Source organism: Psammomys obesus, unplaced genomic scaffold (genome assembly GCF_907164565.1).
Source record: "Psammomys obesus unplaced genomic scaffold, mPsaObe1.curated_primary_1811, whole genome shotgun sequence".
Lineage (NCBI taxonomy): Eukaryota > Metazoa > Chordata > Mammalia > Rodentia > Muridae > Psammomys > Psammomys obesus.
This window is the reverse complement of record NW_026590681.1, coordinates 1694287-1720644: the sequence shown is the minus strand read 5'-3', so window position 1 is coordinate 1720644 and position 26358 is coordinate 1694287. Positions and strand designations below refer to the sequence as shown.

Sequence of the window (26358 nt, the reverse complement as noted above, 5' to 3'; positions counted from 1 at the left end):
TGTCCTTTCCTGTCAGCAAGGATGCTATGGAGTGCAGGTAGAAGAGGAGCAATCAAGTTCTGGGATTAGCAAATGAGAAAGTGCCCAAGCAGGTAGAGAAGAAGCTATCAGAAACCAGACGGTGATGCACCAAGAAGGGAAGATTATCAGGAAATGAGAGTAAACACAGAAAGTTCCAGGTGGTCCCCAATCCACATGCATCCACCATAGTACTTCATAAGAAGTACACATCTCTATCCCAATGGCCTGTGAGAGGGCAGATGCAGCATGCAGGAGCACCAAAGCCAGGTTTCCAAAGAGAAGGCCTAACAAACTGCCCTGGCTGACAGGGTTGACAGACTTATAGGCAGAAGGCAAACTGGCCTGTTGGATCACAGCCTTTTGAAGATGCCTTGACAGCAGCAACGGCCATGCAGGAAATCAACCTCTGATTGACCCAACACCTGCAGTATTTGTCTTTATGGTCACCTTTGATCAGACAAGCAAGGCTCTGTCTGGTGGGACGAAATATCAGCATCAGTGAATATATTAAGTTTTTCCAGAAATGAGCTGAACTCTTGACATGACTGTTGACAACTTGACAACTGATCCAATACGCACATACACACACTGTTCCTCTTTGCTAAAAAAAAAAAAAGAGAAAAACCACTCAGTTAAAGCAGTGAGCCAGCACCATGGAAGGAAAGAAAGATGACTGGCCTATAACATAACCTTTGTCCCTTTTGGAGAATAAATATCTAGCGATAATTTTGTGGATGGTAGAATCAAAGAACACAAAGAAACTCATCCCACTGTCATGTCCAGGCTACAAACATCCCTGGCACCGCTTCACCTACAGCTATTGTTTGTTGCATAGTCTTATTCAAGCCACTAATGTTTGCATCCAAGACTGAGCTTTCTGATCCATACAAAGAATCACATTTAACTTTAAAAATCCCATAAAGGAGGTGCTATTATTACCCACTCCCACAAATGCACTTATATGAAGTGCATTATTTGTAAAGTTTTATATGCACGGTTAAGTAAATTGTAGCTTGTGGTAGAGCCAGAACTGAAACTCTTTTCTGTCCAACTCCAAATGTCCATGCCCTTAACCACTAAACTAAACTACGCTTTTCCATTAGCCTGACATCTCATCTTAGACAGCAAAGCTCAGATTCTCCACAGAACATAAGATCTAGCACACGGTCTTTGGCACCCCCCATATCTGCCTTGTCACTCTCATCTCCTCTCCCTGGCATGCTCTCACCTAGCTACACAGCTGAGCAAGGATCTGTTCCAAGAGCCGAAGCTCCTGGCACCCAAACCTGTTTCTATAGGCACTGCTGTTGGTGACATGCAAGACAGATGTGTAAAGTCTCTGTAGAAAGCTACAACCTTGCAAGTGAATGCTGTTGCACACACTGCCAAAGGTCAAAGCTGCCTAGACTATCCTACAAGAACTACAGCAGCCTCATTCCTCCTGAATGTGTTCCTGCCATACAGCTAGAGTCTATCAGACATTATATTCTGCTAAATGGAAAGGCCAGTTAAGAACCATATGCATGATGCTATCTCACTATTGAAAACATGTGTTTGCACTTTTTAAAGGAAAAAAAGGAGGCCCAAAGGAAAAGAGGTAGGGGAAGTAACTATTCAAAAATAACCACTTCTACACAATGGGGTTAAGAGATAGCGGTTGCTTGAAATACCTTATGCTTTCATCATTTAAAAATCTAAAAGCACAGACATCAAGCTTCACAATAATGGCTTATAACATAGTGTTAGGTGTTGGCACACAGTGCCCTCAGGCTCAGAGGAAGCTTTGCCTGTGTGCATCAGCTGCAGTTTTGGGAAACAAACTCAGGATCTTCTGGTGCTGACGTGTCTGCCATACGAACCAGACAAGTGATGACAACTCCGTCTGCACTCCACCATGAAGGCACATTTCCATTACTCTCACCTATGATTGGTTTATGTTTGTGTCCCATCTATAAATTACCACCTTCACTGCCTTCATGCCAACACACAACACCTGTAAATTCAACTGCAGAGCCGGGCACCATGGCTCACTATGTGCTATGAATCAAGCCCGGAAAGCACCACAGGCTGTATGTAAGTTAACTACCTCCTTTGGAAAAAGCCATTCCCCCAAATATCAAAGCAGAAAGGTTGGGATCCATTCATCTCCACTCTTCCTTGTGCTTACACAAAAAGAGTATTAGACACAGCAAAATTTACAGCACATGTTCTCATACAGGCTCTCACTTGGTTCTCAACACAACCTTAAACAAGTAACCTGATACACAGACAAGGAGAGCACAGCAAGTAAAAGACTTAACTACTACAATTATCTAGAACGTTAGGAGCACAGGCTATATTAAAAGAATACAGACTCCGAACATCTCTTCCACCTGTTCAGCTATCCTAATATTTGTGAACATGTCTGAGTAGATCTGGTGTGACTACTCTATAAGAGGTACTGGTAGATACATAAGTGAGCTCTCTACACGCTTACTGCTTGGACAGAGACAGACACCATTTAAATGATCAAACCATATCAAGATGGCTCAGAGGACAAAGGTACCTGCCATCAAGTCTGACAACCTGAGTTAGGCTCCTGGAATGCACATTCTAGAAGAAGAGCATTGACCCCCACAAGACAAGTTGTCCTATATCCCCTGCACATGTACTGTGGCATACACACACATGCACACACACACACACACACACACACACACACATACACACACACACACAAGATGATAGATATATGGATGGATGGATAGATAGATGCATGGATCCTAGCTGGTCAATATATAGTTGAGTGCATGCATACATGCATGGATGGATAGATGGATGGATGGATGGATGGATGGATGGATGGATGGATGGATGGATGGATGGGTGGATATGTAAAAATGGTTGGTAGAAAATGAACTCTATGTTATATAAAACACAAGAGACTCTTTATCTTGAAAATTGATGATTACAGGTGTAAACTTGACACTTTAGGACTGTCATGTGCAAGGATCCAATGAACTAAGCAACTATGCTTCATCCAAAGAAGCAGGAAAACATGAGACAATAGGATCCAGAAGAGAAGCACAAGATGAGGCTGGAGAGGGGACTGTGAGCCAGACTTCACATTCCTATGCATGCTGTATTGAGGATCCGAAAATGAATAGAATGCCACCAGCAGAGCATTTTTGTCTTAGAGGGAATGTGGTGATCCAATTTGTAATGTAAAGGCTTTATGCAACCATATAGCATTCATAAGTTTCCATCTGTGAAAACCACTCAGAATTCAGTGTGCTCACCTATCTCTGATTAGCTCCTGCAGGGTCTAGTACATATGTAATTAGGTACCAATAAAAGAAGCAATAACGACTAATGTCCTCCTAAATGTGGGTCGTCCACTGCCCAACACATTATTTCATTGCCAGCGGTTTTTAATGAGACATAGCAATTTCAAAGTCACCTCAAAAAAATAGAGTTTATCACCTTGAAACAGAGAGTATCAAAATTTATACTGGAAGAATATAAAACCACATATGTAACCAAGGAGAATAGTGTGATCCACTCATTCCACATTCAAAGAAATGGCCAAATGGCTCATTTGCTATCATTGCAGATTAGGCCCCTGGCCATTACACATCTGCACTGAGCCATGTGCAAGGCATGCAGAGATCTTTAGGGTGACAGGCCACATCAATGTGATACTGAAGTTAGGATCCTAACTTCCAGGTCCAAGAAGAGGGGAGTCTTCAGACTTGAAGACAGCAACACTCAGACAACCTTGAGTCTGAAGACCTACTGACCTGAAATAGGTTGGTTTCTAGAAAGGTAGATCTTAGCCCAAACCAGAAGTACTCTCCTAAGGTGTCAGCTCTTTGTCTAAGTAACACAGACTGCTTGGCCTTTCTTTCATTTGTAAGGATTCTACCAGATCAAAGTAAAGCTTCTTCCATGAGAAATGAGAAGTGTTACCTTGTCACATGGAAGGATGCAAAGGGAAGAAAAAGCAAAGGGAGGAAGTCTGAGAAGGCGAGGAAGAGACGAAGAGGAAGAGGAAGAACCTAAGTCCTGAGGTCCTTCCCAGGGCAAGCTGTTGGACTCTCTTGAGTGGCTCTCCACGCAGCATAGAATATACACAGAGAACAGACTTGCTGAAAATGGGCTCTGATTCTGTTCTGCTGCTGAACTTTTGTGAAGCCTTGAACAAATGACTTCTTTCCCCAGATCTCAAAAGTCTCCATCCATAAGAAGCATGAGCATCTGTGTCACAGGGCTGCAATGAGTCCCAAGTGAAGATGACACCCACCACTTAACAAGTATGAAACCTTCACCTCAGCTCAGTGCGACTGCAGAGAGTTCAAATTCCAACCAGAGTGCCACTGGGCCTTCGAAGATAAAATGTCAAAGCATTTAAGGAACTTGAATTATGCATTTCTTATTCCTTTCCTTGCTTCTCCCTCAAAAAAAAAAAAAAAAAAAAAAACCAGCATCTGACCTGGAAAGCAGGTATTAGCAGGAGTGCAGGAGTGCACCAAGTGTCTTAGCTAAGTGCCTGGAGCTATTTACCTACAATCAAATAAAATTCCATCCAGGGTAATACAGGCATTCCAAGTGTCCCCAAAAAGCCTACTGATGGGTCTCCACTTGAAGCCTGTGAGTGCACATGTGTGAGATTTGCTGTCAGGAAAGTGATTCACTCAAACTAATGGGCTCTAATGAGCAGGGATGCATCTTGACATTCCTGGAGAAAACTCAAGAGACAGCATCACCCAGGCCCTTCAAGGAGAAGAGAAATTATTTCCACTCTAATTGCCAAGGAAAACACTGAGGTGAGGGCCTTGGTGTGTGACCTGGGTAAGAACATCCAAAACCCCTGTTGGGAGAGACACTCAGCAGAAGTTTAAATGACTGCACTGGGCACACTAGTCAGCCATCTTCAAGGTCAATTCCAGGAAGTGTTCTTTGCATCCTAGCCCCCTCACCCTCACACACACACCCCGAACACCCCTAGAAGAAAAGCAGTTAAACACCAAGAGCCATGAATCTGTTCCTTGGCATCGAGTAACTCTGGCTGCTCATAGTTATAACATTAGTTTAATTAAAGCTTTCAGGGAGATAAATTAATTTCTTGGTGTAGAAAATCAGTTCTTTTTAATGACAACATCCACACCTCTGGTATAAATGGGTAATAAATGCTGAAATCGGATTCTTTTTTCAATTAAAAAGTCCTCATGGACCATGCAATTTTTATTCCTCAGTGCTCCTCTATCCAACAAGCTTAAGCACAAAAGAAATAGAAAAAAAACTAATGTGTAAATGTGTATTTCTCCAAATAGAATCCCATCAGGTGTATTCTCCTTTGGCTTTTTTTCTCATCTTTTTTTTTTCCTTTAAAAAATACCTATGTATATCATTGAAAACTCAAGTAAAATCATAACAATAGAGATGCAAGCATTGACACTCTGTAAGGGAACATGTCTCTTGTGGCCTGTTGTCCTCCATGCCATTTCTGCAGAGCCACCTCTGTGACATTATAAGATATGTCAAAAGGCCAAATATGACATCAGTGTGACATAACAGGGCTTATTTTTCTCTCAATTCTAATACACCTTAGGCTTGGTGTACATAATAAAAGAGCTTCCTGTTGATCTGCTGGTAGCTTTGGCCAATAAACCATCAGTCAGAGGGAAGACTATTGTGCTCACTGTCCTCTTTACATTGCACCTTTGGAAGCCAGGAATACAGGCTGATAGGGTAGAAGATGAAAGCAATCTTTTCATCTGCTTCAATTAATCCTTCCACCTCCTATCTCTGAATGCCACCGAGGCCACAGTTAACTAAAGACATATTTAAACCCATCGGGGTACAAGAGGAAAAGAGGAAGGTTCCTGAACAGATAAAGTTAGAAATAGGTCTGCTAACTGATACAGATGAATATTAAAAAAAAAAAAAAGTTAAACCTGGAGTCCACCTAATGAGGTTGAAATGAATAGACCACAAGATCCTGAGACCAAAGGATGGGGAGCCCAGTTGAAATGAAACGTTGGACCCCTTAATAGCTATCATTCCCTAATAATTAAAAGACCACCTGCCATTATGCTGCAACTTAGAATTCATCCCATTGGCCATGCAGCTTTTCCCCTTCGCTTTCATTATTATTCAGATCTTGGTAACTAAGCAGAATCTAAGGGCTTCTTTACGTTTCGATATTCAGAGTATGTTATGTTATTTCAACAATACAACTTTGTGATATCTGCTTGCAATAGTATACTGTTATTCTTGTAGGTCAACACACTACCAAGGCCTCCATTCCCAGAGAAGCCTTCACATCCACGTACAAGGCTGCCCATTGTCTTAACATCCTTCAGAATCTGAACTGCATAGTTAGCAGGCACTCCAACAAAATGAGAGACAACTAGATAGAAAGAAGAAGCAAGCATTTATGGAAAGTGTAGTCCGGTCTTTGCACCTACCTGCAAACCTCACAGGGCAGCAGAGCCCCTGCTGGTCCTCTAAAAAGGTGCACTGCTCAATAGAGTGCCAAGTTGTGGAACTGTCCAGGGTACTGACAGGAAAATTTTAAGACCTGAAATACCCATCTGGGTAAAATAGAATCAGGGATGCCCAGAAGTCAAAAATTGAAAGTAGAGTTAAAAGTTATGTCCTTTTAACTCCTCGGTGCATAGAAAGGTAAAGCCCAGTGTATATAGTGAAGGCTCAGTGGGTTAGAGCGCTTGCTGCTCTTCCAAAGAATACAAGTTCAGTTCCCAGTACTCAACACCTATGTCAGGAAACCTACAACCATATGTTACTCCACCTCCAAGGGATCGGGCACTCTCTTCTGGCCCCTGTGGGAACCTGCACACACATGCTTTTCACACACACACACACACACACACACACACACACACACACACACACACATCGCTTAAAAGAAAAATAAAAGCAAAAGAAAGCTGAAGCACAGAGACAGTAAATAATTTGTCCAGAGTCATATAGTTTGGTCATTTATTTAAGGTACATTCAGTCCAGAATGTTTTCCAGCCATCATGCCAGGTTTTCAAGGCAAACACTGATTTGCTCATCCATGGGGTCTTTACAAGATCCTGGAAACCATAAGATATGATTTATCTGTGTGGTAAAGTTTTACATTCTCTTACAAAAAAAAAATTGTAATTTGGCTTCTGTTGTGAGGGATAAATTATGCCCCCACTAATAATGGAAAAACAAGAAACTGCATCACATGCTCAAAATCCTGCAAGGACCAGTAATGACCTCCTCACCTAAAGGTTCTCTTATCCTGCTTTGCCTCAGCCACAAATTTTTGAAGTGATTCTGCTATCATAAAAGGCACCACTATGCTATACTAAGGCCAGAAATTAAGGCAAACTACGTGGGAGCTCCCATGTCTGGAAGCTGTCAATCATAATAACTCCAAGGACCCAACAGGCCTCAGGCCTTATGCTGCACCATGAATCTGGAACATAAGCCACTGTTGCCAGAGAACCGCAAATTTGACTGAACTGCACTTGTTCCAGCAACACACTTTAAAGTCATCTCCACACCACAAGGCTTAATGACTGCAGCTTGAAATACTCTGCTCTAACACGCACCCTCAAGCTACACTTCCACAGCTCCGTGGTGGAAGAGTCATACTGGCTTCTATTTTACAAACGTAAGCACAGTTTCTGGCCAATGAAAGAATGGGAAAACTAAGCTCTAATTTCCTTTCACACTACTACACAACTGCATGAAATCACATTTTACAAGTGGCAAATCCAAGACGAGAGCTGAAAATTTCATTTCAGCCTGTGTTAAATCGCAGGTCTCATGTCTGGAATATGAAACGTGGAAGACTACTCTTCCTTTGCTTTCCTCCTTCTTCTATGCTTCTGTCTCTGCCTCTCCACATAGACTTTGCCTCATTTACACACATTCTACACTGACCAGACCATGACTGGCTTTGCAATCTCGGCACCAGAAACAGTGCTTCCTGTCCCGCTCCCACTTGCCAAACAGCTCACAAAGCAGCCTGCGGAGCTATAGAAACCACCATTCATTTCACCTGGAACAGCGAGAAACAGGCACAGCTCCCTGGAGATCCCTGGAGCTCCTCTGCCTGGGACCTCTAGGCCTGATTATCTGTACCAGGATTGCAGCAACCTATCATGTGTTGTCTTGTGGCATCTTCTGCAACATACTACACAGGACTGATTCTTATATTTGAGTGTGGGTACATCCCATCTTTCCAGCTTGCTTGTGATTTTTCATAGACAAAGAATATGTTCTCTTAGTTGGAATGGGACATTGCCAGCTACCTGGTTTTATTTTAATTAATTTTGTAATGAGATGAGGTATGCATTTCTGTTTCCTGTGTGAAGAATATATCAAGCAGGGAACTCTAAGCTAGTTAGCTAGGGAGCATTGGCTTCACTCTGAGAACTCCTGGCCTTTGCAGTTTATCTCTTCATGGCCCCATCATACTGAAGCAGTGTCTGTATAAGATTTATGGGGCTCATCACACAAATGTCTTAACTATCTAAACAAATGTGTCTTAACTAGCAAATGACAATATTTGTAGATACTTCAGCAGTTCTGTGGAAGATGCCATATCAACGCATTTCATTGTGAAGAATCTCCATGTACCAGCAGATGCTCACATCTTAAAAGTACTGAAAAGTGTTCAATAGGAACCTTGAGTTACTGGATTTTTCTATGATTTTAGTGAGCTTAGTTTCCAATTCTACGTGCATTACAAAAGCAGCTGGGTGTGAAGGTTGGATGTGCTCTATGTAAATAAGAATGGGAATCTAGTATGTTTATCATCTACAGTGTAGTTACTAAGGGGGATGGAGAGGTCTCTCAGCAATTATGAGCACTGGATAACCTTCCAAAGGACCAGGGTTCAGTTTCCAACACCCATATAAAGACTCACACTCATCTGTTACCCGAGTCCCACAGGATCTGAAACCCATTTCTGGTCTCTACAGTCACCAAACACACAGAGAGACCTATGTGCAGACAAGCAAAACTGCATGCAAAATAAATTAGTACAAATAAAACAGAATAGAATCACTGGGCTAACTTTCAATGACAACCAGGCTCGAGGTGTGTGTGTGTGAGTGTGTGTTTATGCACCTGCATAGGCCAAACATGCTTCTTTCTGAAAGTCTTAACAAGAATTCAGATCTTGATGGCTGGCCAGCTTAACGACCTTAATTCAGTCCTCAGGATCCAACTATTGGAAAGAGAGAACAGATTCCCACAAGTTGTCTTCTGGTGTCCCCATACATACCATGGCACATGTGTACCCTCAAATACACACACAGAGACATACAGGCAGGGAGGCAGACAAGCAGACCAATAAATAATAGCAGCAGAACTGTTTAATAAAGAATTCAGAGCTGTGTTAGACTGTGATCAGTTGTCTTTTGGAGATGCTCTTTCTAGCAGGTGAGAAAGAAGGGTATAGACAAGGAGGAGAGGCATTTGCACATTGTAAAATGCACTAGCCAGTTTACCAGAGACTACACGATTCAATGGATCATCTCCTCACTGCTAACAACCTCAGTGCCACTGACAACCAAAGGCTGATACAACAGAAGATACTTGAGCTGGTTGGGGTTTGTCATCTTGACACAAGCTCAGGTCATCATGGAAGGGGGAAACCTCAAATAAGAAAATGCCTTCACCAGATTGGCCTATAGGCAAGTCTTTGCAGCATCTTCTTGACTAACAACTGTGATTGAAGGGTCCAACTCTCTGGGGGTGTTCCCACCCCTGGGCATGTAGTTCTGGGTTCTAGAAGAAAGCAAGATGAGCAAATCATAGAAAGAAAGCCAGTAAGCAGCATTTCCTCCATGGCCTCTGCTTCAGCTCCTACCCCATGGTTCCTGACTTGAGCCCCTGTCCTAAATTCCCTTGATTAGATTATGGACTACAAACTATAAGAGGAAATAAGCCCTTTCCTTCCAGGTTTTGGTCATGCTGTTTAACACCACAATAGAAAGGAAACAGAGCCGGGTGGTGCTGGTGCACTCCTTTAATTCCAGCACTCAGGAAGGCCAAAGCAGGTGAATCTCTGTGAGTTCGAGTCCAGCCTGGTCTACAGAGTGAGTTCCAGGACAGCCAGGGCTACACAGAGAATCATGTCTTTAAAAAAGAAAGAAAGGAAGAAAGAAAGAAAGAAAGAAAGAAAGAAAGAAAGAAAGAAAGAAAGAAAGAAAGAAAGGAAGGAAACTAGAACATGACTACTTTCAATTCTTTCCAATGATCAGCTGCCCTTATATGCTATCACATCGACCAGCTCACAGAGATTTGATCTAAGGCCAGATTGCCTCTGATATCCAGAACAATGGGTAGTCATAAGGGGGAGGGGAATGATAAGGGTAGACTTTGAATAACTAAAGTAAAGAGCCATGAACTTCTTGATGGCTAGGGCTTTTGTTTTTTGAGCCCTACACAACCTGGCAGAGATAATATACCGAATAAATTAACTTGATAAGCTAACAGAAAATAAAAAGTCATCAAATAAAAGAAAAAAACCTGTTCTATGGTTAATGAGGAAGATCAAAAGCTGCCTATCTGAATGCTCATGTTGATGCCCTTTGAGTCACAGGCCCAGGCTGCCACGTGAGCTGAGGATACGGAAGGTGAGCCAGAGGCCTCACTCTCAGCTTGCCTAGCAACTGCTTATATCAGCATGTATTAACAGAACGTAATGGTGGATTTCACTGTGATACTCATACATGTACGTAATGTGTCTAGAACCTGACACTGCCCTGTCTCACCCTACTTCCACTCCTCCTGAGGCCCCTTCTCTTCAAAACCTAGTCCCACCCTTCTTTTACCCCTTAGCATTTGTTTTTGTTTTGGCAACTCAGCGAACTTAATTAGGGTTGCTAATTAAGCATAGATAAGGGGTTATTTACAGGAACATGAGAAATTACCAGTAGCTATACTCCTGAAGAAAATATCTTCCTTATCCCAGCAGCCACTAAATGCCAATGCCTCCTAGGGAAGGGTGTGACCTCATGAGCCCCTCCTCCACTTAGCAACCATTAACTGCCTCCAATTTACTGGAAACTATTAATATAAAATGCAGCTAGAAAAAAAGGACAAAAACTAAGTCAGTGGAGATAACAAGCATAGCCAACCAACAAACTAGTCCTCTGGTTGCTCACTGAGGTCTCCAGCTATGCTACCTGGAGCCGCTAAGCAGGTCCAGCTGAACAGCCAAAGCGAGTAGCAAAGTGTGAGTTTCAGAATTCCCCAGGGAGTGTTGGCTACTGACTAAAATAGCAGCTACTTTCCTTGTGACAGTTTGTGCAATTAGCTCTGTTTCTCAATTCTATCCTTTACAGGAAAAAAAAAAAAGTAGAAAATCCTTCCAGGTTAAAATGTTTCAGAATAATGAAATTGCCTGGGAAATTGTTCCATCTTTTGGAGGAAAAAAATCATTTCAGTTTTTAGTTAGCAGACAAAGCAACAGGGTTCTTTATGTCATTTCACACCGGCTTAGTTTTAATTGATCCTTCCCATCTTTCTGCCCCACTCCAGCTTTTACCCTTTCGTTTCCACACTCACATCACCTCAAAGTCTCTTCTTTCTCATGAGTCCTCATCTAGTGCCCTGCCTCTAGAACCTGTTGGTTTGGGTTTTAGGAGCCTAAATTATTTCACTTAAGATTATTTTCCATCTCTACTCATTTCTTCTGACAGTTTCATAATTTCATTTTTCTTTAGAGTTAAATACAATCTTATTGTGTATATGCATCCATCAAGCTGATGGACAGCTAAACTGATTCTGTTTCCTGCTACCGTGAATAAAGAGAGCATCAATAAACATGGATATGTAAGTATCCCTGTGATAGGATATTGCACCCTTTGGGTATGTCTAAGAATAGTACAGCAGGTTTATATAATAGTTTTATTTTTAGTTTTATGAAAAACCCCCACTGTTGGTATTATGTTCTTGTGGAATGTATACAATTTACCCTTATTCATTCACATGCTGATTTCTCTACCCAGTATCAGGTTTCAATCCGGACATTGCATTGTGATGTTTATTCTAAGCATCACCTGTCTCAAGTGTGTGTAAACATGCCACCATTTCTTCTCTGCATTTTCAGTAAAACAACCAGCCAGTGCTGTGAAGTGGAAAGAATAGGGTGGGACATCCTGGTCCAGAAGGGAGGAGACCAAGTGGGGGAGGTCACAGAGCAGAGATCAGCAGGAGAGGACTTGGAACCATGAGGAGAGGTGAACTGGACTGAAAACAAGGATAATGTGGGAAATCTGAATGGGAGGAAACTATGTGGGCTTGGAGGTTTAGGATGGAGTAACTATTGCCCAGCATTGTGCTCTAAGTTAATTAAATAAATCCTAGTCTCTGTGTGATGATTTCGGTAAACAGCTGGTTTAGGAATAGCCACTGCTTAACTAAAAGTTAAATCAACAATAAATATTAATATTCGACAACATCCCATGCTTATTTTTATAGTTTAACACTCCCACTGACAGTGGGTAAGAATTCCTCTCTCCCCAAATCCTCACCAGCATTTATTGTCATTTGTTTTCTCAATGATGACAGTTCTGACAGACATGAGATGGAATTATCAATACAGTTTCAATTTGCATTCTCTAATGGATAAAGATGTTGGAAACTTTGAAAAATATTTACTGGTCATTTATATTTCTTTTGAGAACTGTCTCTTCATTCCATTAGCCTAGTCACTGATGTCTGGTGTTTAATTTTTGTACTTGGTTACATAGACATCATTGGTTATTTTCTGTTGCTGTAATGAAAAGACCAAAAGGAACTTGGGGAAGCATGCATTTGGGCTTATGGTTCTAGACATCTAGTAGTCGATAATAGCAGAGAAGGCATGGAAGCTGGGTGGGAAGCCAAGAGATTATATCTCGGCTGCATAAAACTAGAAACAGCCCCAAAGCCTCAACCACCACCCAGCACTGACAGGCTTCTTCCAGTAAGGCTCTGCTTCCTGATGGTTCCATAACCTCCCTAAACAGTGTCACCAAGTATGGACTAAGTGTTCACATATGTGAGACTATAGAGAATAATTCTCATTCAAACTACCAGACAGATGCTAGCCCTTGACTGACATAAAACCAAGATTCTCTCCCATTCTGTAGGCTTGTTGGTCTCAGGTGTCTTTCTCACCTTCTCTAGCGTCTCTGTCCTGGAAATACTCCCTGGTACTGTGACTTTGTCTTAAGCAGCAGGTAATGCTAGCACACTATGAACATGACATGGAGAGATGGTACAACTAAGGTTTAGGAGGTGGTTTCTTGCTCAGGTTTTGTTTCTATGCCTATGTGACTACCTTCTCTGGCCCCTTTTTATTTTTGAATCTATGAGCCTAATAAAGCAATCACTAAATGGTGTCTTACAAACTACCTAGCTGCAGGGAGAAGATGAGGGAGGGAGGGTGGGGTTGGGAGGGAATGAGGGAGGGGGCCACAGCTGGGTTACAATGTAAATAACCTGTGATTAATATAAAAAATTAAAATAAAACTACCTAGCCGATGGCACAGGTTCAAGAAAACAGCTCTGTTCTCCAACACAAGTGTTAGAGACTCTATTCATAAGATTCCACATCTTATCTGATACCATCAAAGTCAACAATATGAACATCTAAGGAATTACTAACAAGGAGCAAGCTTCTGCACCTTAGCTTGGCTTTCTTTATATGTCTACTGGCAGCCAACACCAGTATAGGCCTGTGCAGTCACGGCAGACACAGTCAGACCTCAGCAGTCACAGCACACACTCACAGTCAATCCTGAGTGCCATCACTCATCAACAGCAGCATTGCTGATAAATCATACAATCATTAGTTCCCTCATTTTAACAACAAAAACTTACTTTAAGTGGCCAAGCACAGTCAGCATTTAGTCAGTGTTATCTTTATCTGCATCTAACAATCAGGACTCCAATGAGTGATAGGTTGGGAGAAAAAAAAAATGAGAAAGGATATGAAAGATCAGAAAATAGAGATTATCTCACAGTAGAATAAAGGCACAGCTGGAAAGGTAGAACTAAGCCTCTGTGACGTTCACTCTCTACAGAAATACTGGGCAAGTAGGTATAGATCAGCACATTAGGACAAGCGGCAGGGCTGCAGGGACAGCTTGCATTAGCTGAGGGGCAGCCTGTGGAGAGAGCAGGCCTGTTCTGTGCACTGTACACTCTTCTGTCCACCATCCCCTCCTCTTCTGCAGGACTGAACTGCAAGGGCTTGATTTTCCCAACTGAGGTTTCTCACAGGCACTCATTGTCTTTATCACCTACCCCTCTACTTAACCAGCAGTTCTGTATTGCTAGTCCATGCACTGAGGCTGAACATCCCACAGAAAACCAAGAGAGCTTTCTGAAATATACATGTGGTAAGATATCCAGCATCAGTAAGAACAAAAATTTATGACAGTGAAGATGGAAGTAGGGACTATGATATCAAGTGAAATAATCCAGCCACAGCAGAACAAATAGCCCATATCCTAACTCATTTGTGGAAACTTCAAACATGAAAACAGTAAGAAGATGGAATAGTGATCTCTAGAGGCTAGGGACCAAGTGTTAGGTAACAAAAAGATAGGAGGAAATGGTTTAAAATGCTACAGGTCAGTGGGTTAACTTTTGTCTGCAACAGTTTATATCTGATGAATAAATAGAATATCCAAATGCTCTCAAACATAGAGAAATGATAAATGTGTGAGGAAATAAAATCTAATTACCCAGATATCATCATAATCAATTGTATACTGCATTGAATTATTACATAGTTCCCCTAAATGTGTACAAACATTAGGTATCAGCTAAAAATGAAAGCATCTTCAGTTCTTCCCTCGGTAGGTCAGATATGGGCCTATGATTTTAGTAAGGTCCCAAGTTAACATTATACATCATTCTAAATTTTTCCCCCACAAGAATCAAAGTGTATAGATTTGTTACCTACCAAGTTACTTAAAAGGTATATTAGTGTTTGTGTTTGGGGCCCTTGACTCACTAATTGGAAATAGCCTCGTATGTTTCTCTCCTGTGATGGCTGGGGTTTTGTTTGTTTGTTTGTTTTTTGTCAATTTGACACAAGCTAGTGTCATCTAGGAGGAAGGAAACCTTGTTTGAGAAAACAGCTCCATCAGACTGGCCTGTAGGCAAAATGCCTGCGAGGACATTTTCTTAAAAGTTGATGCAGAATAATTGACGGCAGCCCACTGTGGACTGCCATCCCCAAGGAGATAGGCCTGTGCTGCATAAGAAAGGTAGCTGAGCTGGGCCTGGGAAGGCCAAGCCCAAAGCTACAGGATAGGATGCCTGTCCCCTTCCCACTCTTTTGATGAACAGGCCATGCGAATGGTTTGGAGGCTATAGAAACCATAGATGGGTGGAATAAGTAACAGTGACAAAGATAGGTGAGGACCCAGTATCAAAGGTCTAAGAGATTTGTTCATAATATTTCCCACTTCTGTTCATGAATATGTGCAGCCCTATGGAGCTTCATGACAGTATATCCTGACAAATGTATGCTGCGAAAATTTTACCACTCTGCGGATGTGACCAAGTGAGCTTACACAGTAGTTACATCATATCCTGGGGACTTATCAAAGGAGACCATCATTTTGTCCGCTACTTGTAACTGGCTAAAATGTCATTTTTGCAGCATACTTAGAATTACTAACTATATGTAAACATGAATAATCCCATTTAAAAGAAGATAAAACTGAGATGCACAAAAGAAAAAAAAACTGAGATACTGCTTGAACTCATGCAACCAGCAAGTGGCTGAGGAGGAGGAAGTAAATACCAAACTGGAGCCAGAATATCTGATAGTGAGACGCTAACTTAGCAGACATACTGTGTTATCTTTCTCTTCTCCTAAGTGAGCAATGTCAGAGAATGGTAAAGTGTTGAGAATAAAGATGTATACAAGAGCATGGCAAGAATGGGACAAGAATCTTGGGCCTTCTCTGTTGGAAATTGCCAAACTGGCCAATGGCATCCAAAAGTGTGCAGTTCTTCCCTCTGTAATTCCACGTGGAGAGTACCTGAGTGGTCAGTAGATCCTGGAGACACGATACCTCCTAACAGGCCACTTTGGTTCTCTGGAGCTGGAGGATACAATGAGTTCCTAAAGGTAGACATGGAGAGGGCAACTAAGGACTGGCTTCATCCAGGCTGTGCAGCCCAGGTCTGAGGGGTAAGATAATCCGTGGTTTTTCCCTGACATAAACGTTATATCCACTGTAAACATCAACACCTCAAGCGTCTGAAAAGCATCTTAAATAGATCATATCCAAACAGATCAAGTCTCATTCAATATGGCAGACCTCTCCTGGATCCTGACATGCTCTGCTGTCCTCCAGTCTCCTCGAGGAGACTGCAGCACTGAAGTGGGAGGCGCACTGCAGCATGATCTCATTAGATCGACGGTCTGCTGCAGTGTCTCTCCAGGAGCGCCCCTGTCCCTATGGGCTTTAGAAGAGAGGCTATCCCCACCATGCTTGTCCTCTAGCCTGGGCCTCAGGAGACATGCCATATGGCTGGACAGCATTTTAACTTTGACAGCATCTGTAATCCATGAGAAATGCTTAAAGTTTAAAAAAAAAAAAAAAAGCAAACAACAACCACACACACACACACACACACACACACACATAGACACAAAGACTCTATCATTAGCCTCAGGTCACTACCCAAAATAATTTTCAGCAGTGGAAAGATCAAAACTCTGACCACCATTATCCAGCTGTCCCTCCACAAATGATACAGTAGAGACCAACAGTTTCCTCCTCTTCTTGGCTATCAGTGAGCCTGCCTGCAGAGACAGACACGGGGACAGGACTTCTGTCCAACAACCTCTTTGAGGCATCACTCACCCAGGTGACACTACCACCCACTCCTAGGCCAGCAGGTCCCTTCCTCCACAAAAGCCTCACAGAATACCTCGTTAAGCAGCCTTTGTTTAACTTAAGCAAAGCTGCACTTGAGATATAATAGAATCATCCAGCTCAGGAGAAAAGCGTCTCAGATTCCTGCTAAGGTAGACTGGCTTATTCACTTCCAAGAGGAACCAGCTCAACTATATATCCCAGTTAACTGTGGTCACAGCTCCATGGAGCTTCAGCCAGGGCTGAGAGCTCACTGAGGGGCACTTAACAGTCCCTAATCTGTAATCAACCTTTTTTACATTTGTTCCTAATCACAGGATACAGTTTCATCTTAATGAACTGTTTTCTTATCGTATTACAGTTGGTCATTTCAGCACACCTAATGGCCCATTCAGTAGGTTAAATGATAATTAGTGTCCCTGGTTTGGTGAAGGGGGAGTTAACATTTCCCCCCTCCCCATACTGAGTGAGATTTGAAGGGTAGAGTCACTGAAGATCAAAGCACACATACCTATTGCAGTCGACATGGAGCAGGAGATGAGAGGCGCTCACTGACAGTGCGACCTTGTGCCACTGTCCATCAGCCATGCGATAGGGAAGAGCCTCAGTCCTGGGCTTCCCATGATGTATGTAATGGTAGCGTATCTCTTCCCTTGGGCCATTGCTCTCCAGTTCAAAATAGCTGTGTGTAAAGGAACAAAGACTTTAGTCCTGAGCATCATGGTGTTCATCAACCCCACATCCTCATTACCACGTGTCTTGGAATTATCTAAACACATCATAAAAGACTGTGACCTGAGGTCAAGTGTGTGGTCCAGAGCCCACCTCACCTCCTGTCTAAGAGACTTTTTAAAACACCTTGAGCTTCTGACATGGAGAGATCAATTGATCCACAATGAGAAAAACCCACATGCTATTAGCAAAGCTTCAAAGGTGTGCTTCCTAAATACTTAAAATACGGTTCAGCACCCTCATTCTATTGACTTAAAAGGGCCATTCATGTGAAAAGGCTTTATTGATGTTTATGTTTAGAACTACCATTTAAACTTTTTTGAGAATTAATGAGAAATGGGTTGAGCATCTCGGATTAAAATCAATGCAAGAGTAAAGAGACAAGTTAGGTCTGTTTCTGTTCTTTCTGCTGGGGGCGGGGGAAACCTTCACTAAATACATGATACCCAGATGATGGGGCAGGGAGGGGTAAAAGCCACTCACACATGAGTCAGTACTCATGATTATCACCGTGTAAAGCATGGAGCTGGGGTTTCCTTTCCAAAGATCATCCTCATGTTTTTCAGATCCATACAAAATTCTTTGTGCCACCACTATGATCCAACGCTCTCTGGCTGGGACTTCCATGGGTCACTGTGAAAGTTTGTCTCCTATGACTTCCAGAAGTTCTAGTCATTGTCATTGACAGGTTCCTGACCTCACTGCCAGCTGTGTTACACAAGCATGTTACACACACGTTCTAATTTGCTTCCCATCATACCCTAAAGAGTGAAGATCTGAGATCATGACTGATGGTATGCCCCCGGCAGCAGTGTGCTTGCCCGGCCTGCATGAAGCACTGGGTTCATTACCCAGCATAAGCCAGGTGTGGCTGCCCACGCTTCTAATTCTACCACTAAGGAAGTAGAAACCAGAGGATCAGGGAAGCTCATAGTTATTCTTGACAATATATAATGAGTTTGAGGCTAACCTGGGCTACATGAAACCATATTAGGGAGAAAAAAAAGACTGGAAAGAGAAAATAAGAACATAAAAAAGGGAAGGAAGGGAGATCAGGGAAGGGAAGGAGAGAGGTGGGAAATAGAAGGAAAGCAATAAAAGGAAAAAGTGGGGAGAAAACTGAAATTTAAGGATTATAAACATACCACTGCTCCTTTTACTATATTTATTAATTTTAATATATTAATTAATAATAGTAATACATAATTAATAATGTATTAATTTATTAATTTATTAATCAATTTATGGCCATGTTGCAAACCTCTCCCTTCTTTCAGTCCCACCCTCATGTGTCCACCACTCCCCCCGAATGCCTGCCTTCTCCTCAGACAAGGGTACCATCCCACCCTGACATATCAAGTTGTAGCAGGACTAAGTGCATCCTGCCCTACTGAGGCCAGACAAGGCAGCCAAGCTTTGGGAAAGGAATCCAAAGGCAGGCAACAGAGTCTGAGATAGCTCTCACTCCAATTGTCAGGGGACCCACATGAAGACCAAGCTGCACATAAGCTACACATGTGTAGAGGCCTAGATCCATGCCATGCATCCTCTGTGGTTAGTGGTTCAGTCTCTATCAGCCTCCCTGGGCGTAGGTTAGTCCCACTCTTTCACAAAACTCCTTGATCTCTGCCTATTGTTTGGCTGTGGATCTCTGCATCTGTTTCCATCAGCTGCTGGATGAAGCCTCTCAGAAGACAGGCAGCTCTGCTGGGCTCCTATCTACAAGCATAGCAGAGTAACATTAATTGTGACAGGGGTTGGCTCTCTTCCATGGGGTGGGCCTCAAGTTGGGCGAGACATTGGTTGGCCATTTCCTCAATCTCTGCTCCATCTTTATCCCTACACTTCTTGTAGGCAGGACATATTTTCAAAATCCTTAATATTTTTTCTTTAATTCTTAAATTACTTCAAAGCATCAAACACGCTGTAGAAGAATAAAACTGAAAAATCTAATTCAAGACAGTACAGGTCTTCAGTCATTCTTCAGCTCAATGTCATTCACTAACTCAATGTCTCTTTAGTAAGCATATAGGGAAGAGATAAACATGATCTGAAGTATAGAGAGTAGCAAAGAATGCAAAAAAAATAAATAAATAAATAAATAAAAAGGAAAGTAAAAAGAAATGTGTCCCTTCCCATCATGAAGTAGAAAGTGGCCCAGAAATGCTCAAAAAGAAGGCGAGGAAAACTGCCATGATATAAGCAAACACCTCAAGCTGGGAACCTGCCAAATGTTTGTTTATAAAGCTTTGCACTGAGTTCTCACATGACCTGCCACAGAGCAGAGCACGCCTAATCCCAGGGGACACAGCTCTGGCTTAGAAAAGCACCTCCCCAAAATCCACACATCATGAAAACTGTCTCAACTGTTTTGACCAACAAGAGACTCCTGGGAGAAGGAGCATGACCTTGAAAGGACATCAGTCAATGATGACTGGAAATGTTCATCGAGATGGCTGATGGGATCATTAAGATGAGGGTAAGTGCATTTAACCAGATTCAATCACTGTTCCTGGGGTTAGGGCCTCATTGAGCAAGTACTTAATGTGTTATAAATAGATCATTTAAAGATCTCTTTACAAAGTGCTGGCATAAGTGGTTACCTTGTGGCATTCACAAATATGTAGCTATGAGGAAAGAGTCCTGGTCTAGCGCTTCACAGGGGCCACTTGCACCTTGGGGTGACCTTTCACAGCACCACACATACACTCAGAGGTGATGCACCTCAAACTATTTGAATTCAATTCAGGATGATGTGTGCTTGAAGAGTTGTATTAGGTGTGTCCTCTGTCACAAAAACCACTGACAGCTAAGGGGCACCTGGGTCAAACATGCATAAAGACTGAGGGGAGCATGACAGTATGTCCAGGCAGTAATTCTCCACTGACAGGAACATGTGACATAGCCATGACAACAACCTGCAGGAGGCAGTCACTGATCTGAAGGCTGTGTCATGGGAAGGGTATAACGTGACCTATAGTAGAGTATTGTCATTTGATTGAAGTGTTCCCAAAGGGCTCATGTGTTGAAGGCTTTCTACCCTGTTCTTGGAGCCAACAGAGAGCTCCAGCCAAGTCAGTGTATCAAACCCTTGATGGATTTATAATGTGGATTATTGGGGTAGTTTCTCTCTCTCTCTCATTCTGTGTGTGTGTGCATGTTTGTGTGTGTGTGCGTACCTGTCTTTCTGTCTTTCTCTGGCTCTCTGCTCTGTGTGTATGGCTGCCTTCCTGACTCTCTCTTTGTATCTCTGACTGTGTGTATCTCTGGGTTTCTCTCTGGCTTTCTCTCTGTATCTCTGTCTCTATCTGTCTATCTCTGTCCCTCTTTGTAACTCTCTTTTTCTCCAATGATTCTATGTCTGTCCATATCTCTCCACTTCTTTCATTCTCCCCTTTTCCTAGCCACCATAAACAGCCAGAATCCTTTGTCACCTGATTTCACTGCCTGTATAGGCCACAGCAAAGGAGTCAGCTGACATAGATTGAAATTTCTGAAATTCTGAGCCCAAACAAATGTTTCCCCTAACCTTTCATTCTTTTTTTTTTAAGATTGATTTATTTATTATTTATATAGTATTCTTCCTGAATGCCAGAAGGGAGCACCAGATCTCACTATAGATAGTTATGAGCCACCATGTGGTTGCTGGGACTCGAACTCAGGACCTTTGGAAGAACAGCCAGTGCTCTTAACTCTGAACCATCTCTCCAGCCCCATGAGAAAGTTGACTGACATGTGCGATCTGCCATCCAGCAGCATCAAATTACTGCCCTCCCCACCCCAAGGCCTACTGAGTCAGACTTTGCATTTCAGTAAGACCCCCAGATGATTTTATTTAATTATTTATTTAAATTACAGTTTATTCACTTTGTATCCCATCCCCTTCCTCATCCCCTCAGTCCCACCCTCACTCCCTCTTATCTACCCATGCCCCTCCCAAAGTCTACTGATAGGGGAGGTCCTCCTCTCCTTGCATCTAATCCTAGTCTATCAGGTCTCATCAGGACTGTCTGCATTATCTTCCTCTGTGGCCTGGTAAGACTGCTACGCCCTCAGGGCGAGGTGATCGAACAACAAGCCACTGAGTTCATGTTAGAAACAGTCTCTTCTCCCCTTACTAGGAAGCCCACTTAGACACTGAAGGAACAGTGTAGCCTCAACTAAAGGAACAGCCCAGATGATTTTTTAACACCTAAAAGTTTAAGATGCTGTGAAGTATGCTGGTATACTTCCTCAGCTGCTCACCACAAGGGTGGCAGATGTCTGAAGTTCCGAAGTGGGTGGTGACTAGCAGCCCTTTGCTGCTGTAAAAGAAGATCCAGCTATACCACTCCTAGGCATATATCCAAAAGATGCTAAAGAATACAACAAGGACATTTGCTCAATCATGGTAGTAGCAGCTTTATTTGTAATAGCTAGAAGCTGGAAACAACCCAGCTGTCCCTCAGTTGAGCAATGGATTCAGAAATTGTGGTACATTTACACAATGGAATACTACTCAGCAATTAAAAACAAGGAAATTATGAAAATTGCCAGCAAATGGTGGGATCTAGAAAAGATCATCCTGAGTGAGGTATCCCAGAAGCAGAAAGACACACATGGAATATACTCACTTATAAGTGGATATTAGACATATAATATAGGATAATCATACTACAATCTGTATACCTAAGGAAGCTAATCAAGAAGAAGGACCCTGGGTAAGACGATCAATCTTCATTCGGACATCAGAAGAGGGAAAAAACAGGGAACAGGACAGGAGCCTATCACAGAGAGCCTCTGAAAGACTCTACCCAGCAGGGCATCAAAACATATGATGAGATTCATAGCCAAATTTTGGGCAGAGTGCAAGGAATCTTATGAAAGAAGGGGGAGATAGGAAGACCTGGAGGGAAAAGGAGCTCCATAAGGAGAGCAATAAGACCACAAAATTTGGGCACAGGGGTCTTTTGTGAGACTGATACTCCAAACAAGGACCATGCATGGAATTAACCTAGAACCCTTGCACAGAAGAAGAGCATGTCAGCTCAGTGTCCAAGAGGGTTCCCCAATAATAGGACCAAAGACTGTCTCTGACATGAACTCAGTTCCTGGCTCTTTGATCACCTCTATCTGAAGGGGGAGCATCCTTACCCATCCACAGAGGAAGACAGTGCAGCTAGTCCTGATGAGACCTGATAGACTAGGGTCAGATGGAAGGGGAGGAAGACCTCCCTTATCATTGGACTGGGGGAGGGGCATAGGAGAAAAGAGGGAGGGAGGGTGGAATTGGGAGGGGATGGGAGAGGAGGCTACTGCTGGGATACAAAGTGAGTAAACTGTAATTAATAAAAATATAATTAAAAAAAGAAAGTTGGTAGAAGCAATTGTGTGAGAATATCCTGTGAGTGGTCCAGACCTGGCAGACCTTCCTCCTCATGTTGAAGTACTTCCTAAGAGCCTGGGAAGTAGGCTCTTACCAAGCAGACGCTGTGGGCAGCACTTCCCTAGCCTTGAACCTCACTCTAAGGTGCTATCCCAAGGAACACCACTCCCAGATCAGCCTGTTCACCTTATAGATGTTGGCAAACAATAATGATATACCCTGCTAAAGTTTTTTTTTTTTTCAGGACAAGTATTCTCCTGTATATTCCTGTCTTCCATGTAGACTATTCCCCTTTCTAGAAAAGAAAAAAAAATGATTCTTCTTTATTCTTCTTTCTAGACACACCAGAATGCTGGTTCTAAGGCTTCAGGCATGGTCAAATGAATCCACTCGGTACATCATCAATAAAGAAACAGGAATATAGGCTCCAGAGCAGGTGTCTTCAAATGCAGAGTGGTGGCAGTATCTCTGCTTTGTTCTGGGCTATGTGAGGCTATGATTGTGTTCTAAACTTTAAACTGATCTTCTCATCAACTCTGATTCCTTTCACCTCAAACTCTTTAAAGACAAATCTTTCCCACTCTGAATTTCTATAGATGAATTTTAAAATAAACGTTTTGCTTAACTGCTAGGCTGCATCTGAACAATTCCCCAAGGCCCACCCTGCAGTATTAGGCGCAACCAGTTCACCATGAAGAGAAGTTTAATTTCCTGAGACCATATGAATTTCATGCTATGTTTAAAAATAAAATTCAAGAAGAATAATTCCAAAAAGTATAGGTTGATCAAGGTCACAAGAGATCTTTTTATTGAAATATTTATATATGTCTCCAAACTTATACTCCATTTTGTCTCCATTATCATCTTGACTATATTTGGAACCACCATAAAAGGCACCTTTGGGAGTGTCTGTGAGGGTGTATCCAGAGAGGTATAGCCAAGGCAGGCAGGGTAATGGGGGGAGCCATGCTGAATGTAGGTGTCATCACTTCATGGCCTGGGGTCCTGGTCACTCATCTCACTGCTTCCCTGTGACCAGCTGCCTCAAAAGTCTAGAGACAGTCTTGTGGCCATACCTTCCCTGTTATGAAGGGCTTCACCTTCTGCCTGTGAGCCTGCTTTGCTTCCTTAAAGTGTGTCTGAAAGGCATTTTGCCACAGCATCAACAACAGAAGAAGCTAAACCCTGGTTTTGTGGTGCATGCCTTTAATTCCCGCACTTGTGAGGCAGAGGCAGAGGCAGGAGGGTCTCTGTGAGTTTGAGGCCAGCCTAGTCTACATATACAATGAAACCTTCTCTCAAATAAAAAGAAGCTAATTCAATATCAGAGACTGCAAAGATATACATTTTGAAAATGTAAAAGACAGCTACTGCTGAGGAAGAGGCTCGTTTTAAATGGCCAGTCTCCATTTTCTTCATGGGGAAAGATAAGACGTATCTTAGAAAGATGTCTTTTCTGGCATACTCTTCTATATGAGATATGTACATTGCTTAGCTAGAAATCTACCAAAAAGAGCTTTGGTACTGTGCATGTCTGCCCACATTCCAACAGTAGCCTCTCTGGCTGGACAAGTAACTGTGTTCTAGGGATCAGAGTAGAAGGTCAAGACAAGGTGACCTTTAAAACAAGGCTGGACCCCAACCATGTTTACCTCCAGCAAGATGCTCAAGGCTAGCAGAATACTAAGGGTTTGTAGCTACTAATCTACTTCCTATGTGGGAAAACAGGCCACCTCATTCATAGGCAGAGCACTTGAGTAGACCATTCCTAAATCCTACAGAGACCCTAAAGCCAATGAGAAGAAAATAGTTTCTTAGGATTGTCTCTATAATTCCATAGTAAACCCTCAATAAAAGCTAACTCAAGTCAACAAGTGTGTGCCTAGTCCACTCTAGTTGTGGGGGGTGGGGGGGTATAGGCAGAAGACTCAGTGGCACTGTTAGATGGAGTGTGTCTGAAAATGACTGTAGAGATGAGAGATACCATTCATCACAGAAACTAATGCTGAGCTGAGGCATAAAAATGATAAATGTACTCAGACATAACAAACAGGCTTAGAAGTTTTGAGAGTAAAGACAAACACAAGAGCATGAATCTGCAGAGAAAGATAGAAAACTGTGGAGAAGCCAAGATACAGAGCTGGTACTACTCTGAGACAGGAAAGGCAGGAGGCACAATCCCCTCTTGTCCACAAGACAGGTAACAGGGAAATCACATCTCTCAAGAGCAACTACAATATCTTCCTATAACATGTTCATCTTATAAAGTGATCTTGACACCCCTCTCTCAGAAAGGAAAGGGCTCTTATAGGACCTGGGGACCTTGTAATGCTCCTTGGCCTCCAAGGCTGTGTGACAAATACAGGAGTCCAGTTTTGATCCTGTGTAGCAGGATGCTAGTGCTTAAAGCCCCCATTCACCTATTAAGAAACTTATGTATCCTAAGGGCGCCATGCTGTGAGGAAGCCCAAGCCACATCAAGAAGGCAGCAGCCAGATGTTCTTATTGGCACAGAAACTGGAATATGAGCCAATAGCTGGAATAAGCCAGCATGGAAACTCTTCTGATGGCTTCCCTCACTGCCTAATCCCCACAGTTGAAGCCACAAATGTCACAAAGAACTGATAAGCCTTCTCCTCTGGGCTATGTTCAAATTCGTGACCCATAGAACCTGTAAGCATTAAAAGTTTGGGGACCATTTTTTAGAAATTGGGTGCAAGTAAACATATTTCTGACCTTTAAAAATTAAAACTATAAATTAAGTATGTCTTTTCTAAATGTCTGGGGTCTCATAGTGACAATTCTCTGCTTCTAAGTAATCCCACAGATTTATAGCTATGCACTTTCTTCTACCTTACAAAATAAAAATGGATAGTCTGTTTTCAGTGTACAGATAAACTACTGGTTTTTTTGTGTTATTAAATCCATTTATTGTAACTTTTCAGTGGGGTCTTTATGGCGTTCTTTGTAAAATAGCATGCCATTAGCAAACAAGACAGCCTTAGAAAAAGAAAAATTCTGTCATGTTCAACACTGTGAAAAGAAATAGATAATATAATACTAGTGAAATAAGACAGATAAAGAAAGACAAACACTTCTTGTTCACACATAACACAAAGAGTGAGCAAAATGATATTTGTGGAGGCTGAGTTTGGCTGAAATGGAGAGATAAAAAAGGATTCAAAAATCTCAGACTGGAGGAACAAGATTATTCTTTATCTTTTTTGCCCTTCAAGATAATCTACTAATGATAAAATAGTATGCATTTTAAAGTAGTTTGAAAGAAAGAGAAAGAAAGAAAGAAAGAAAGAAAGAAAGAAAGAAAGAAAGAAAGAAAGAAAGAAAGAAAGAAAG

At 42.2% G+C, this 26358-nt stretch overlaps 1 protein-coding gene across 2 annotated transcripts in view; it reads right to left on the bottom strand.

Annotated features, from left to right (window-relative positions):
* The window catches only part of Nell1 (neural EGFL like 1), a 950996-nt gene that overhangs the window by 754616 nt on the left and 170022 nt on the right, over nucleotides 1-26358 (bottom strand). For both annotated transcript variants that reach the window (XM_055608364.1, XM_055608365.1), the window contains exon 4: nucleotides 17419-17589. In XM_055608364.1, the coding sequence (XP_055464339.1) occupies nucleotides 17419-17589 (171 nt within the window). The remainder of the gene's footprint in view (nucleotides 1-17418; nucleotides 17590-26358) is intronic.